The following is a 16831-nucleotide window of genomic DNA, read 5'->3' as shown; positions in this document are numbered from 1 at the left end:
CCTGAGAGTTACTCGGTTGTGGCGCAGAACCACCAGCTGATGGTGGCGCAGAACCACCAGAGGGCCCACTTGTTGGTGCTGCCGTTTTCTTCTTCTTTGACATGTTGAGATTTTTGATTTCATGACGCGCACCACACATATGTTTTTTTTACAATATCCGTTGCAGCATCTGATGCACTAGCAACCCGGGCAAGACTACCAAAATCCATCATCAAATTTGCATGCCTGAGTTCCTTCTTCGACTGTAGTGGCATCTCATCAGGTTGGTCTTCGACAGCAGGGGGTGCGCTGGGGATTGCCATCGGTGTCCATCTTCTAAGTATGTACTACGCTGGGATTTCATCAACACCAAGTTGGTTGAAAACTTTCAAGATATGGCAGCAAAGCATGCCGTCCCTCTCAATCTTGCAGCAGTCACACCTGTAGTCTCCAGCACTAGCTTCCACCGTGACAAAATAGCCCCTAGAACCATATTTGGCAACCCACTCTTGATTGGGGTAAACCTCATACAAGTTTTCACCATGCGGTCACACATTATACCTTGTAGTCAACTGAAACTCATCACGAAACTTCTTGTACAAGTCCCTAGTATACGATCCGTACATCTGCTTCTCTATTGGGTAAGATGACCACATTTCAGTCTGTAAATGTGCTGTCCTGTAGTCTTTTGAACCCTCCCGGACTAGTATGTGTGTTTGGATTTTCTGATAGTGCTTCACAAAGTTCAAAATGGACTTGTGTGGGTTCACATATCGCTTAAGGACATCATTGAACCCCTCGCTGCGTTGAGTTGACTGCAAGAAAGGGAAGAAATGGTGCTTGAAGTAGCAGGGTACCCATGTCTCTCTGTACTTGTATAGATTCTCGAAGTGAGAGTCAGTCATAGCCTCATACTTCATCATCAGCTCACTCCACCCTGCCTCAAATTCTTCCGGCGTCAAGCTAAAGTCAACACAGTTGTTGAAATCTTTGGATAAGCCAGGGTTTCGCCCCAGCAATGCTCCAAGCTTTTCTTGTGCCTTTTTCATAATATGCCAGCGGCAACAACGGTGCACACTTGTAGGGAAGATCTTTTTAATTGACTGTGCCATTGCGATGTCTTGGTCGGTTATGATGTTGGTGGGTGCTACATTATGCATTGCCTCAAGGAAGGTTTCAAATAGCCAATCAAAGCTTGACGCCAACTCTTGCCTAACAAAGCCACAGCCCAACATGAATGATTGCCCATGCCTGTTAATCCCAACGAATGGTGCAAAGGGCATGTTGTACATGTTAGTCATATACGTTGTGTCAAAGGAGATACAATCATGATAAGATTCCATGCACGCCTTCCTTGCTGCACCATCGACCCAGAAAAAATTCTCAACCCTGTCTTCCTCATCATATTTTATCTTGTAAAAAAATCTGGATCCTCTCTCTGCTGATCTTTAAAGTAAGCAACTGTCTCTATCATATCCCCTTATTTTGTATCATCCTTGTTCAAGAGCGTCTTGAGGTTTGTAATGTGCTTTGTGCTATAAGGTACAATGAGTTCTGTCCCATAGAAATCTGACATGATGTGCATCATACGACCTGTTGACATGAAGTCACAATGGTGGTCAATCCTTTATCCACACAAAAACAGCGCCAAAAATAGCTTCTTTTTTGTTTTCAGCAAGGCAACTCAAATGCAAATCTTGGGCAATTCATGAAGCTATACAAGCAACTACAACCATACGCCTCAGGCAACACATGAGGCAAATACACAAAACAAACCAGGGGGGTAACTATGCTTTAGTAAGCAAGTTGACCCCATCCAGAAACAAGTACTATTGTACATTTTAGCTACAAAGAGACTAATCATAGGCAAGTTTAGGTTCAACACCAAATTTATTTTATAAAAAAACTAGGCAAGTAGGAACTTTTGCATTGAGCAAGAAATATGTAAATATTAGGCAAGTCCAGCATCCAGAAACAAATTAGGCATTTTATCTCTTTTTGTACTATTATAAGCAATTTAGTGTCACTATAAAGCAACTAAGGCATATGTTTGAAGCAAATTAGTGACATGTTTCAAGCAAAATCAAGTAACTTGTTGATGGGCTAAGAAATACACAACTAGTAGGCATGTCCAAGTTCTTAAAGTTGGAAGATAGGGGGGAGGTGGGTGTGGTTCAAAACCTGTAGTCAAATTGCAGTTATGAAGGTGAGTAAGGAAGGCCCTTTCTTCTGGCGGTATCCCTTGGTGTGATCGCAAATACTTAGTCAAACATGGTTTGTCAATCAACGGATGGTTGTGCTCGCTAACAAAGTAGATCACCTCCCATCTGCCATCTGTTACCTTCACAATCATCTTAGCTTTGCAACCAGCTTGTACAATTTTATCTCTTTTTCGTTTCTTGCTCCTCTTTTTGCCCTTACTATCATCATCAAGAAAGACAATAGCCTTATCTTCATTATCATCTTTTGCTTGTTCAACAATGTCATCTAGCACGGGAATCTTTTCTGCCCCTTTGTCATCAACATCAGGCTTTCGAAACTTGTTACAAACAAACTGTTGTTTTATCAACTCCCCAGTTTTAATATCCTTTCTTGAACTATTCATTTTGATTGGAAACCCCATCTGCAAGGAATATGCATTGTAATGCACCTTGGCATCTTCCAAAGTGTCGAACCTCATGCCCACGTAAGGCTCCTTGGACTGTGACCAAGCTTCATCATCATTTTCGGCACCCAAACCATTACCAACAGTGCCACCGGTATCACCTGCAGCACATGTGCCATCAAGGGTATGAGCATCACTCCCAGCTGCTACAGCTGTAGGTACTTGTGTACTGCCCGGAGCACACCCCCCATGACTTGATTGCCCATCTGTCTCCATTGCTTCTGTAGCAGCACCATCCACTCTTTGGATGATAGGGGGATTAGGTGATTCCGCCACAAATTCTGCATTTCCAGTAGCATGTTGTGTACAATACAAAGGATCATCATTATTTTCAGCTGGTTCCTCATTTAGGCCAATCATTGCCAACCTGTTTTATTTGTTGAGAATATGGGAAAAAGTAAAGCAAGTCAGCAAAGGGATGGAAGCAAGTAGCACAGTAAATACAGGCAAGCCAATATCACACCTACCCAAGCACACAAAAATAGCTCAATCATGTTCAACCTGTGCATTTTTTCAACCAGAAAAATTAAAGCAATTTTTATGTTGTTGAGGCAAGCTAGTACCACACTAAACTCAGGCAAGCAAACAACACAGCAACACAAGCACACCAGATTCACAATATAGCAATTGAACATAACCAGGCAATTCAAAGTGCACTATCACGCAACCCAAACCATATAATCAGGCAAGTCAAACTATATATGTTAGGCAATATATTATTTTTCAGGATATGTATTTTTTTGTATTAATGAATCATGTTTGTACATATAAACATAACATAGGCTTTTTGTTTTTTGTGTTTCATAATATATTTTCTTATTTTGTTTTTCTTAAATGCAGGCAACGGTTGATTTTGGGGAAGCAAGCATACTGCCATAGAAGTGCTACTTTGAAGTGTCTTCAGAATGGATTTCACTCCCAAATCAGAGAGATTAGAGCATGTTTAGTGTTAGGAAAAACTTAAATTAGAATTATGGGCATGATTGCTCTTTTATATTCAGACTACTTCTGCTTTCAGTACCTATGTTTGTGTGTTAGAAAGAACTTAAGTTGACATTTTTAGGTTTCATCTATTACAGCAGCAAGTTTGTGTGTTTTTGGATATGCTCAGTATGTTTTAAAGTAACGTTTCGCCGCTGAGATAGTTGTTGGTATATGGATTTTCTTGTTGGCTTTTTCCTTCTTTTGCAGGATGAAATACTAATAATTTTGCCACTGTATCCTGGCAACTTTCCAACTTTTCTTGGATCATGGTGAAGGATATGATATAACAAAGGTAAATTGTACTACGCAACTGTCTCTTGTTTTTTAGTTGCAATTTTAGTTACATTTATTTCTTCTAGTGTTTTTTCACTATCGAAACCAAGGAATAATTGAAACAAATGACCAAGACAAGAGGAATCTTTCTCTAGTTTTCTTCAAGAGTTGCCTTGACATCATTATGCTTTTTTGCTTAATCATATAATGCAAGTTGCTCCAATAAGCCATTTGTTTTTGGTCCACATGCTCCCAAAAGATCTGATAGGGAGGGGGGGAAGCCTTGTTTTCCCCTTCTTTTCCATAGTGATGTCAGTATTTCATTGTCTTATAAATTTCAAGAGTGTTCATGTTTTGCCATGGCATAAGTTTTCAAAGTTTTGTGCATACATATACTTAGTTGCCACATCATAGCACTGTTTTTGCCCAAACAGAATGTCTTTTTTGCACTGTTATAAGCAATTAATAGATCTGGAACACATCAGAAATAGATCATGATCAGTTGTTTCTCATCCTCTTATAAGTATTGTTTTTGCTCAGTTATTTTTCTTGCTTAAGGCATTATATTTTCCTAATATTTTTGTCCCCAACATTTACTATCAGCACTTGCCTATAGATTTATAAATGTGTTCATATGCAATAGATTTGTAAATAGATTTTGAAAGCTGGGAAGAAATATCATGCTTAACATCAGACTAAATTTGCCCAAATCAGGGGGCTGAAACTTGCCTAAACAGCAGACTAAACATGCTTAACATCACATCTTTTTTACATAATGTTTTGCACAACTGAAGCCTTGTACAAATCGTGGGGAAAGAGGAGGGGGATCTGGAAGATGAGCTAAATCTGACCTTTTTGCCTTGCTTTTTTGCCTTTTTGCCAGGAGCGAGGCGCCTAGAGAAGAAACATCAATGAAGCCGCCATTGGAGGGCCGTGAAGATTTTCTTGGATCTGGAAGTGGTGAGGGGAAGGGTCGTGCTGTCCTTTTTTGCTTGGGAGAGAAGAAGATGGGGCTGGGGGTTAGGTGAGGAGAAAGGCAAAAAGAAGACCCGCAAGGGTGGGGGAGGGATCGGACGAAGGGGAAGGACCAAGTGATTTGCTCGGTTCGATGGGTGGCTGCTGGAATCGGGAGCAGGGGCCAGGTACTTTCCTATCCTGGACAGGGGGAGACAAAAAATTGTTATATCTGGGTGGCTGCCAGGAAACGCTAGGGAGCACCCGGCTGCTCCCTAGACGCGTCCATAATTATTTTATAGTTTCGCGTGATACAAAGGATCAGATGGTCTTACGTTTTTCTTACAAGCTCGTGTGTAAAAGTGGCCCAAAGCAGTTGTGTGGCCGAACTCAACGAGACAAGACCCGCGCGCCCGATCCTTAGGGTTAGGGTTTTAGAAAACCCTGGCGTATGGACAAAACCACGCGAATCCAACGGTCCAGCCCACCCCAAATCGCCTCAATCCCGACCCGACGCGTATCTCCGCGCCGCCCGCTATAAAAATCGCGCAGCTCCACATCCCCCCCCCCCCCCCCCAGCTCCGCCTCCCTTCTGCTCTACCCGCTTCTAACAAACGCGCGCACACTCCCTCTCGCTCTCGCGGCGCAGGTCGGAGGCTAAAACCCTAGACACAGGCGACTATGACGGCGCCGGCGGACAAGGGGAAGAAGGCCAAGACCGACACCGACGTCGGCGAGGAGAACGAGCAGATCGACGGTGCCCTCGTCCTCTCCATCGAGAGGCTCCAGGAGATCCAGGACGAGCTCGAGAAGGTGAGCTGCCCCTCTCTGAGTTCTCGATCTATTTTGTTGCGTCGTCAGTGTTGGGGTGGATGCACAACTGGATTTCTAAGTGGGTTTATTGGAGCGGGTGATTGCGTCAAATTCCGGAGTACGTAATTTAGTGGAGGGGTTGCTGATTACGGTTTGGTAGACTTCTCTGGTACTCGTTGCGTAGCTGTGCGGACTGGTGGTCGCAGCTGCGCGTGATTACTGCGGGCAGTACTTGCTCAAAAGCTGTGATGTTGCGAATTTTGTCGTTCGAACCTATAGGAACTGACGAGTGTATTATATCGCCTGATTCACGCGTAAGCTTCTGGCAAGTGACAGTTTAAATTTTAGAGTATTCAATGGTATGCCAAATTATTTAGCAGGTTTCGTAGTGGACGCGCAATCAAGAGTTTATAGGTAGGCGGTTTGAGGGTTTACATCATATCAGTAAACATTTTGAATTGCAAAAAACATCTAATGTATTATTCAAATTCAATTGCCTTACTCCTCTTTTGGTTGGTATGTCCAAACTTAGTCAGTAAGATAACTCTAATAACTTAGTGACGTCAAGTTGGTGTCAATTAGCAAGCGAACTTCCCGGATGGAAGTGCTTGCAGAAATAAGTCTGGATTTTCATTTCTCGGCCCCATATTGGTTCCCGAGTGTGGTCTGCAAGAACTGGATTTTAGACTGGCTACCACCCTCTTGCAAGGAGCTGTTAGTAATGAGTTTGAATTGTTTTATCCAAATTTTGGATGTAAAGGTCAATTGTTACTGAGTATAGATAGTGTGTATGTTGCTTTCCTTCATTTAGACATATCTAGACAAATACAATAAGCGGCAATTTATGGTGCTTGCATTTTTGCTGTCTTGCCGCTATAGTATCTTGTCAAATACACCAAACAGAAAGATATCGACTGCGTTGTTTAGATGTTCTATTTGCTTCCCCGGCCAATTTTACTCACCAGTTATTCCTTGACCAACTGTTATTCAATTTCGTCTGGTTAATAGAAACATAGTATGCTCATATTGCCCACAATATATACAGCTTGTTCTATTTTCTTCTGGGCTAGGTTATGGTATTCGGTTTCTGGCGTTAACCGGGTTGTTGCCACCAGGGCAATTAATCCTCATTATACCTATACGTACTTGACTGCAGTTTTTATTGGAGTAAAAATGAGTGGAAAATGAAAAAAACATATCATTCTGAGACATTGGAATTTGACTCAGTTAGACCTATAGTTTAACAGGAAGAATTGCTTGGTTACCCGTGAGCCAGGCGTAGCATTGATATGATATCCCAAAGTGACTCCACTTTCACCTTCCACTTTTTATGGCCCTTCAAGTCCATTAGGAGATGTTGAGTTCATCCATACTTATTTTTATACCTGTTCCTAGTTTCTTTTGCGTTTTAAAGTTAAGCTGTCATGTAAAACCTTCTTTGTACCTGCATTTTTTTTGATGCCCAATGGGAAGTGGACAGGCTTATGTTAATTTCATCCATTGCTAACAGGTTAATGAAGAAGCAAGTGATAAGGTTTTGGAGGTTGAGCAGAAGTACAGTGAGATTCGCAGACCTGTCTATCTTCGGAGGTGTGACATCATCAAAACAATTCCAGACTTTTGGCTGACAGCGGTATGCAGACTATTTATTACACATGACAGTTTTGATGTTTGTTGCAGTTGCCAATCAACATGTTTACATTCTTACGTATTTTGTTATGTGCTGCTTGCAGTTTCTAAGTCATCCTCTTCTCAGTGAGCTTTTGACTGAAGAGGATCAAAAGGTATTTTATTTCTTTGATATGAAGCGGGTTTCTGTTTTATTTGAAATATTATGTAACTTTTTATCTGTTATAATAGATGTTCAAGTACTTGGAATCTGTTGATGTTGATGATTCTAAAGATGTCAAGTCAGGCTACTCCATCACTCTTGTAAGTACCATTCCCTCTTGGGAATTATGATGTCTTAATTGCATCACTTGTGTCTAGGCCGAAAGGAAGTAATAGAAACTAGATGCAACCGATAAAATGCTGTATGCCACAATGGCATAACCTATGCTTAAGGGAGCTAGTGAAGAAAGGCGAATAATGGCCTTTTCAGCCCAATTCAAAGTCTATTGTTGATAAGACGTTCAAACATTCATCTTTATTATACTCATTATCTCCTTTTTGTTTTGAAATGCAGAACTTCTCTGAGAATCCGTACTTTGAAGACAGAAAGCTTACCAAGTCATATGCCTTTGCTGATGATGGAACAACCACAATAAATGCCACTTCCATTAAGTGGAAGGAGGGAATGGTATTGTGCCCTCTCTCTAAGTTACTCCCTCCGTTCGGAATTACTCGTCCAAGAAATGAATGTATCTAGATGAATTACATCCATTTTTATCCGTTTTTGTGACAAGTAATTCCGAACGGAGGGAGTACATATCTTAGCACTGGCTTGGATGGAGAAAGTCTAATGCTCATATGTATACACAGGAAATTAATGGGAATGCCATTAAGAAGAAAGGAAGCAAGCGCCCATTGGTTGAAGAAAGGTCAGTTGCTTATCTTGCCATGATTGCTGCAGATGGATGGTGAAGTTGAAGTATTTGGTGCTATTCATTGACACCACACTGTAGGATGTGTATTATGGTAAAATGGTGGTGAATGATTATTACTGTTGCTTATCACATGACTAAATAATCAAATATACAGTTTTTCATGCTGTGATGACGTTCATTCTATAGCACTTTGTGAAAAGCTAGTGGAACTGGGTTACTTGGGACCTTCTCTACTGAATGTCATTAGCAATTGTGCAAGGTCTTCGTGAAAGTAGGAAATATACAATATTATTGAATTCAAATTGATGCTTTAAATGATTAAGTGTATAAAAATGCTGCAAGCATTTTGCACGCATATATGTGTTACCTGATTTCTTTCAGTCCTGTGAGCTTTTTATGGCCCACATGCTCATCTTCATCTTTTCCTTGGCATAAATTATAACTAAGTGTAATTATCTTCCATTTCTGTTTCAAGAATGCTTGTGCTAAGAGCCTGAGACAGATTTCCCGCGGCACCAAAATAATGTCTAGCTTTGTTAAGTAGTATGTGAACCTTGTATTGTGTTGCTCCCTCCACACCAAAATATAAGACGTCTTTGCAGTTTAAATTGAGCTGCAAAAACGTCTTATAATTTGGTACAGAGGTAGTATTATAGCCCCCTATACTCTTGTACTAGTGCCCTGCTGTATTAAGTTGTTCCTTCTGCGGTCTTATCTATACCAATATAAAAAGACCCAAAGGGGCAGATCCAATTAATCTCGGCCATCAAATCATGTCAATCCAACGACCTAGACTGCTTCAATGTCGAGTACTCAACATGTTTAGCGTGCAGTTAATTTCATGCCAAAAATAGTGCTAATCACATAATAACACGCAAATAATATCCTACTTAATATCCGCATGCACTTAATATACTTCCAAATTAACGTGAATTTCATAGATGTTGGGTCATTTAGAAAGTACTCCCTCCGTCCCATAATATAAGGACGTTTTTGACACTACACTAGTGTCAAAAATGTCCTTATATTATGGGACGGAGGGAGTACCTCCTATCTTGTTCTGCCATATTCATTATAATTTCTATGGCATGAGCATCTAGAAAAATGCTCAGGTAGTATGACGTTGAACAACATTTTTTGTTGTGAACCTTGCGTGTCTCATTTGTGATTTCTGAGGTTGTTAGGCAAGATCTGAAAAAAGCTTATATACTGAAAAAAGCTTATATAGTGTTTTTCTTGCAGTTTCTTCACCTGGTTCACTGATACAGAGCACAAGAGCCTTGCTGATGGGGTGCAAGATGAGGTAACAAAATTATTATTTCACTTGTCTGGCCTTTGGCTAGTAAACTTGTAGTGTTTATTTATCCTGATGATTTGGCAATTTGTGTTATGAGCTCTCTGGTCTTGCAGACGCTTACGGGAATTCTTATGATTTTTGAACTGTGCAGGTGGCAGAGATCATCAAAGAAGATTTGTGGCCGAACCCATTGAAATATTTCAACAATGTCAGTATTATGTTTGATTTGGTTCATAATTTTATTTTATTTCCTTATATGCCTGGCCCTTAAAAGATCTCTTGTTGCAGGAGGTTGAAGAGTTTGAAGGAGATGACGAGGATGAAGAGGTAAGCTCTGTCTTTGCAGTTCAGCAAAGCAACTAGTGTTGAGTTTTAGTATTGGCCATACTTACACGGGTAGCTTATCGCTCTCCTATGTTTGCAGGGATCTGATGGGGAGGATGCTGAGGAGGACGACGACGAGGAGAACTGAGGCCTTGGTTGGCTTTGGTGGGTCCTGATGAATCGTTGTCTGCAGATGCTATGGGTGTCTGAAGGGTGAAGTCATGTGACCGTTTCGAGACTGTTTCGTTTTGTGTTTGACTTAGCTGGAACTTAGCCTTAGGAGCTGTTGAATGCGTTATCGAGTACGTACTGTCGTATTTTCGACTTAAAGGAGACCTCGATATATCATAATCTGGCGATATCTATGACAACAATTTAACTTGCTGGTGACTCTGGTCGTTGTTGCAGCAATATGGTGCGCTTTTCCGATCTATGCGATGCATCTGTTTGCTAGGATTCTAGGCGTCTGTTAACCCGCCATGTATTTACTCATAGAGTTTGCTTCCCTTGCTGGCTTCTGGCTGAGCCTGAGTGATGACGGTGAATATTCCATAGCCGTCTCGCGTAGTTGCTACAGCCGCCGCCGCCTCCCAACCCTAGCTGCCACAGTTGCCACCTTGACACGTGTCGTTTTACTCCCTCCGTCTGGAGATACTTGTCGGAGAAATGCATAAAAATAAATGTATCTAAAACTAAAACTAAATACATCTAAATTCATTCATTCCTCTGACAAGTATTTCTAGACGGAGGGAGTATTATTCTTGCTTCTTCGGACCGTTAGTTTTGTTCGATGCTGTAGGGAAGCCAACCTTATCGCTGACTGCTTGTCAAAACATTGCTTTAGTACTAGAGCTTCAAAATATTGGGATTCTTTTCCCCCTGACTTCATTCTTTCAAAAATTGTAAATGATATGGTTGTTATTTCAGGCGCGTGCGAAAAGGTGGTTCGCCGCGCGCTAGTTTTGGTGCGCGGCGTTCGGAGCGCACTATAAATTCAGCGCCTCCTCCACGTGCCCTTCCACCGCTCCTACACGCCCTCGCCTTGCCATGAGCCCTCTGCTGCTCTCTTTCTCACCTTGTCGCCGTCGGGGAAGTTCGGGCTACCGCGGCGTCTGCGCGCCTCTAGTTTCTTCTGTGCCGAGTTCCGGTCCGGTGAGATGCGCCTCAGCCCTGGCACATTCGACATCACCCACGAGGCCGCCCGCGTGTACGACGCGGCAACGTGGCGCCTCCAGTGGCCGCGTAGGGAGATGAACTTCCTCGACATGCCGACGCGGGAGCGGGCGCAGGAGCTCGCGCCTTCCCCGCGGCTTATCACTGACGAGGACCGTCGCGACAACCGGAGGCGGGAGCGCTGTCTCGGCATCGCCGAGATGGACGAGGAAGCCATGGCGCTGTGGCGCCAACGCTTCCCGCGGGACATCGTCAACGAGCACGAGTTCTACGCGTAAAGGATGGCGGAGAGGGAGGAGAGGAGGGTGGAGCGAGCCGCCTATCGCAAGGACATGCGTACGCGGAAGGCGGCCATTCTCTTCAACATCGAGCTAGGAGAAGTGTCGACATGGGACTCCAAAGACGAGCGGTATCTTGACGCCTTCATTGAGTCGGAGGAGGAGAAGAAGGAGGACATCGCCGAGTCAGAGTCGGTGTCGGAGGAGGATGATGACGAGTAGTTGAACTATTTTTTTATCTATCTATGCTATGAACTATCTATGTATCGTTTTTATTATCTATCTATGCCTATCTATGGAGTATCGAGTCGGTGTCGAATGTGTGTCGAGTCGGTGTCGAAGGAGAAGACGACGAGTAGTAAAAAATATAGCGGGCGTCTCCTGGAGCGGCGCGCGTGCAACTTTTTGCAACGGCCGCTGGAGCCAGTGCTCTGCGGCGCGCAAAAACTGGCTACGCTAGCACTGTAAACGTTTTTTAGCGCGCCGCGCGTTGCACGCCTGTTGGAGATGCTCTTACAACGTCAGATCGGCTGCCGACGAAGGACGTGTAAGAGTTTGTGTCCGGATTGGTTCCCTTCAGATTTTGGGCGTCCGTGTGTTTTTTAAGAAGAGCTTTTGACTGTTTATTGGTGTGGCGACTTTGACATCTTGTGTGTTGGTTTGTGGCTTGATCCGGTTTCTCCAACCCTCTAAATCTATGGTGATGAATTGTAAACCTGTTCTGCGTGAATGATGCTCCAACCGATGCTGCTTTTTACCGATTTTTTATATCTTGTCTCAAGGGGCGAGTGACTATTGCAGTGTTTAAAGTTTGGTATGATGAGGGCGTTTGTACGTATCGCTTTTTTTTGTTGTTGGTTCAATACAATTTCTAATCTTCGGCGGGCGGTGTACAATAAGAAACGAGTATACTTTTTAATGTCATTTTATTTTTAGTTGTCGTTCTACATATGCTTTTCTTGATATTAATCAAATTTAAGATGCCTTTTGGCTGTATTGGTCAAAAAAATATATATTTCATAGCCGCTCCTGACCTACTGTCACCTCCCTGTGAAGGCCTCTCGAAAGGAAAAAGAGTTTGTTTGGCGGAATTAGACCTAACTAGTCAAGCATATCTTACCAAGCATGAGTGTTTTCGGTTAGAAACAAAGCAAGTGGGTAGAGATGTGTATTTTTTAGGACCCGAATTACTTGCGACCATTCGCCAGGAGGGAGGGGTTGATCGAACGAATTTGGTCGCTAGGGCGAGCTGCTCCCGATGAACGAATCTACCCCCTCGGTTGTTTGTCAGGGGAAGGGCATGGAGCCCTGTGTGTACCCCTGGCCTATGTCAGTGCTCCTCGAAAGCTTCTAGACTTGAATAGTTCACATTTTTTTTGAGTCCGATAAAATTTATTTTTGTGCAAAGTCCAAAAACAATAGAAAACAATAGCTGATATTGGGCAATGAGTTAATAGGTTATTCCATAAAAATAATATAAACTGATTTAAATAGGTGCCAAAAGTATGCTAATTTAACAAAAATATGGCATGGAACAAACAGAAGTTATAGATATGTTTGAGTTGTATCATCATGTTCATGTTGTTTTCCATGTCGGCAATGATGATATTATGGTAGATGTTATATTAGCTTGTGAATAAGAACATGTGGAGTATGCTAGTTTGCAAGTATGATTGATATGTAGGTGTGGTAGTGTGTTAAAGTTCATGGTATGCTTTGAGCTTGAAGATCCATGGTGTTGTGTTAAACTTCATGATCCATGTGTACTACCGTGTAGTGTGTTATACTAGTCTTGATGCTAACTGATACGTCTCCAACGTATCTATAATTTTTTATTGTTTCATGCTATTATATTATCAATTTTGGATGCTTCATATGCTATTTCATATTATTTTTTAGGAACTGCTTTTTGCTTTTCAGAAAATCAGTACCAAACGAAGTCCAAATACGATGAAACTTTACGGTGATTTTTTCTTGACCAAAAGTGACCCTAGAAGGTCCAGGAGGAGGTCAGAAGACCTACGAGAGAGCCACGAGCTCACAGGGCGCGCCCCAAGGGGTAGGCGCGCCCCTGAGCTTGTGGGTTCCACGCAACTCCGTTTGACCTAATTTCACCTCCATAAATTCATGAATATTCGAAAACCAACAGAGAGCCACCGAAACACTTTTTCCACCGCCGCAAGCTTGTGTTCTCCTGCAATCCCATCTGGAGGCCTTTTTCGGTACTCTACCAGAGAAGGAATCGATCACGGAGGGCTCTACATCATCCTTGCTGCCTTCTGATGATGCGTAAGCACCACAGACCTACGGTTCCATAGCTAGTAGCTAGATGGCTTCTTCTCTCTCTTTGATCTTCAATATAATGTTCTCCTTGATCTTCTTAGAGTTCTATCCGATATAATCTTTTTTTACGGTGTGTTTGTTGGGATCCGGTGAACTGTGGGTTCATGATCATATTATTCATTGAAAGTAATTGAGCCTTCTGAACTTTATTATGCATGATTGTTATAGCTTTGTATTTCTCTCTGATATATCCGTTTGGTTTGGCCAACTAGACTGATTTATCTTCAGAGGGAGAGGTGCTTTGTAGGGGTTCAATCTTGCGGTGTCCTCACCCAATAACAGAAGGGGTAGCGAGGTACGCATTATATTGGTGCTATTAAGGGTAAAACGATGGGGTTTAATTATATTGCTTGAGTTTACTTTGTCTAGAGCATGTCATCCTGCTTAAGGCATTACTCTATTTGTCATGAACTTAATACCATAGATGCATGCTGGATAGCGGCTGATTAGTGGAGTAATAATAGTAGATGAGGGCATGAGTCGGTCTACTTGTCACGGACATGATGCCTATATACATGATCATTGCCATGAATACATCACAACTATGTGCTTTTCTATCAGTTGCTCAACAGTAATTTGTTTACCCAGCGTATGCTATTGTTTCGAGAGAGAGAAGCCTCTAGTTAAAACTATGGCCTCCGGGGTCTACTTTAATCATATTATAAAAACCAAAAATACCTTGCTGCAATTTATTTACTTCTATTTTCTTTTGAAATTTGTCTATCTACCTATACAAGATTTGATCCTTGCAAGTAACGAGTTCAAGGGGATTGACAACCCTCTTGCCCGTGTTGGGTGCAAGTATTTGCTTTTCTGTGTGCAGCTGTTGTTCACTAGGATTTGCGTGGTTCTCCTTTTGGTTTGATAAACTTTTTCTCACCAAGGGAAATACCTATCTCTACTGTACTGCTTCACCCTTCCTCTTCGGGGAAAATCCCAACGCAGCTCACATGTAGCAAAAAGAATTTCTGGCGCCGTTGCCGGGGAGACATCATCAAATCACTACAAGTAACTTCACTCAAACTATCATCTACTTGTTCTACCTTTTATTGGCCTCTCTTTTTCATCCCCCTCTACTTCTCTAAAAAAATCAAAAATACCAAAAATATTTTGTGTGCCATCTTTGCTTGTGTTGCCATGTGCCTTCTATTTGCTTGCATCTCCGCTTGCTAAAAATTATTGACATGGATCCTCATCCACTTGCTAATCTGTTAAAAATATCCAACTATGATGAACCAATTGCTAGTGAGTTCAGTGCACTTGATTATCTTTATGAAGTTTTGCTTGAAAATCGTGAATCTGAAAATTGTGATGAAGTGTTAAAAGAAGAAATTTATAAAGTGATTCATGATTGCTCCTGGAATGGAAAGCATGATTGTAATGATGCTATTATAAATTCTATTAATATTAGTTGTGCTAATAATATGCAAAACTACAAGCTTGGGGATGATGATTTTGTTATGTCCACTACTCATTGTAATGATCATGATTGGGTGATGCTTTTATGATCTTGAAAATTTATTTAGGCCCCATGATGAATATTTTATTGATAATAATGTTTGCAATAATATTGAAAGTGGGTTTGGAAGAGTGTCAACTTTAGGTCAAAAGAATCCCACATATCCGGAGAGTGTTCAATCTTATGATTTTTTTGATAAAAGTGGGTTTGGAGAGGTCATGACTTTAGTTGATGTTAATCCCACTATTTTGGAAGAGTATAAACTTTGCATGCATGTGGATCATGTAGAGAATATGTTATGTGATAGCTGTATTGTCGAATTTGAATATGATCCTACATGTAATTATTTTGAGAGAGAGAGAGAGAGAGAGGAAAATATGGTTATAAAAATCTTCACGTCGCTAAGTTACCTGTCTTTGCATTGAAATTATTAATGCTTCATTCTTCCTATTTGCATATGTAAGGGCATATTTCTCCTAAGTGGTTTTGGTGATTGATGACAGTGCATTTGCGTACTAATCGTGTGCTGAGCATTTCAGATATCTCATGTCTAGGCACAAGATGATTCGGTGCCCTCGGAGCCTATCGAAGGCAGCTGTTCTCTACATTTCTTTTTGGTGGATTTGAGTCATAGGAAAGCCATACTATTAAGAGGGGGTCCGCTTCAAAAAGGTTAGGGTGGAATCAACACGTACACATCTGTTCCTTTGCACCACCTTTCCTTCGCTTTGATGGAGCACCATCCGTTTATCCATGGCTCTGTGATATGAAGGCAACCAAATGCTAAAGCTTCTATGGTGTGCGGTAGTACTGCTCAAGGGAGCGGTAGTACCGTAGGGGCAAGCGGTAGTACCGCTCCTGGTGAGCGGTAGTACCGCTGCCTCCAGCCCTGAAGCTGATACATGCAGAAGTAGGCGCGGATGCGATTTTTTACTTCTGCCCTTACATGGTAGTACCGCGACGGCTGTCCGGTACTACCGTGCCGGACTTTTGCATAGTTCCAACCTCAGCGGAAGTTGTTATGGAAGTAATTTATTACTTCCGTGCATTTCTAGTGCCAGTTGATACCCGCCTTACGGTAGTACCGTAGGGGCGCGCGGTAGTTCCGCTCCGGCGGTTATACCGCTCGTTGCCTTGTGCAACATGCCCTCATCTGGTAACTACCGCACAAGTGGTAGTACTGCAACCCTATGCGGTAGTACCGGTAGTACCGCGTCGCACGGGCTGAGAGAGGGGATAACGGTTGGATCTTTTCCACCACTATATAAAGGGGGTCTTCTTCCCCAAGAAGACCACGTCTTCCCTCCCCAAGCCCCATTGTTGCTCAAACCTCCATTTTCGCCCGATCTCTCTTCCTAGCCAATCAAACTTGTTAATTTTCTATGGATTGGTTGAGAAGGCCCCGATCTACACTTCCACCAAGAGAAATTTGATTCCCCCCACTAATCCCTCACGGATCTTGTTACTCTTGGGTGTTTGAGCACCCTAGACGGTTGAGGTCACCTAGGAGCCATATTCCATTGTGGTGAAGCTTCGTGGTGTCGTTGAGAGCCTCCAATTAAGTTGTGGAGATAGCCCCAACCTTGTTTGTAAAGGTTCGGTCGCCGCCTTCAAGGGCACCAATAGTGGAATCATGGCATCTCGCATTGTGTGAGGGCGCGAGGAGAATACGGTGGCCCTAGTGGCTTCTTGGGGAGCATTGTGCCTCCACACCGCTCCAACGGAGACATACTTCCTCTCAAG

General features: G+C 42.4%; 2 protein-coding genes across 2 annotated transcripts; one reads left to right on the top strand and one right to left on the bottom strand.

The window, feature by feature from the left end:
* Window positions 1-1449: 1449 nt before the first annotated feature.
* LOC123134131 (protein FAR1-RELATED SEQUENCE 5) lies at window positions 1450-4906 on the bottom strand. The gene is made up of 3 exons (XM_044553455.1): window positions 4753-4906; window positions 2161-3011; window positions 1450-1572 (listed from the first exon to the last, which is right to left on the bottom strand). Exons 2-3 carry the CDS (start codon window positions 3002-3004, stop codon window positions 1460-1462), a joined length of 957 nt encoding a protein of 318 aa, XP_044409390.1. The 5' UTR covers window positions 3005-3011; window positions 4753-4906; the 3' UTR covers window positions 1450-1459.
* Window positions 4907-5410: 504 nt separating this feature from the next.
* LOC123137142 (NAP1-related protein 2) lies at window positions 5411-10225 on the top strand. The gene is made up of 10 exons (XM_044556752.1): window positions 5411-5668; window positions 7179-7301; window positions 7402-7452; window positions 7529-7600; window positions 7854-7967; window positions 8150-8208; window positions 9457-9517; window positions 9663-9719; window positions 9800-9838; window positions 9936-10225. Exons 1-10 carry the CDS (start codon window positions 5537-5539, stop codon window positions 9981-9983), a joined length of 756 nt encoding a protein of 251 aa, XP_044412687.1. The 5' UTR covers window positions 5411-5536; the 3' UTR covers window positions 9984-10225.
* The last annotated feature ends 6606 nt before the right edge of the window (window positions 10226-16831 follow it).

The sequence above is a fragment of the Triticum aestivum genome, chromosome 6B (genome assembly GCF_018294505.1).
Source record: "Triticum aestivum cultivar Chinese Spring chromosome 6B, IWGSC CS RefSeq v2.1, whole genome shotgun sequence".
Lineage (NCBI taxonomy): Eukaryota > Viridiplantae > Streptophyta > Magnoliopsida > Poales > Poaceae > Triticum > Triticum aestivum.
This window is presented reverse-complemented; position numbering and strand designations above follow the sequence as displayed.

What these genes read in the sequence shown, in the direction of transcription:
- LOC123134131 (XM_044553455.1), bottom strand. Translation starts at nt 3,004, where the DNA reads ATGATTGGCCTAAATGAGGAACCAGCTGAAAATAATGATGATCCTTTG. An exon ending in TAACTGCAATTTGACTACAG is followed by an intron (nt 1,573 to 2,160) that starts GTTTTGAACCAC and finishes TCATGTCAACAG; the next exon opens with GTCGTATGATGCACATCATG.
- LOC123137142 (XM_044556752.1), top strand. Translation starts at nt 5,537, where the DNA reads ATGACGGCGCCGGCGGACAAGGGGAAGAAGGCCAAGACCGACACCGAC. An exon ending in CAGGCTACTCCATCACTCTT is followed by an intron (nt 7,601 to 7,853) that starts GTAAGTACCATT and finishes TTTGAAATGCAG; the next exon opens with AACTTCTCTGAGAATCCGTA. An exon ending in CATTGAAATATTTCAACAAT is followed by an intron (nt 9,720 to 9,799) that starts GTCAGTATTATG and finishes CTCTTGTTGCAG; the next exon opens with GAGGTTGAAGAGTTTGAAGG.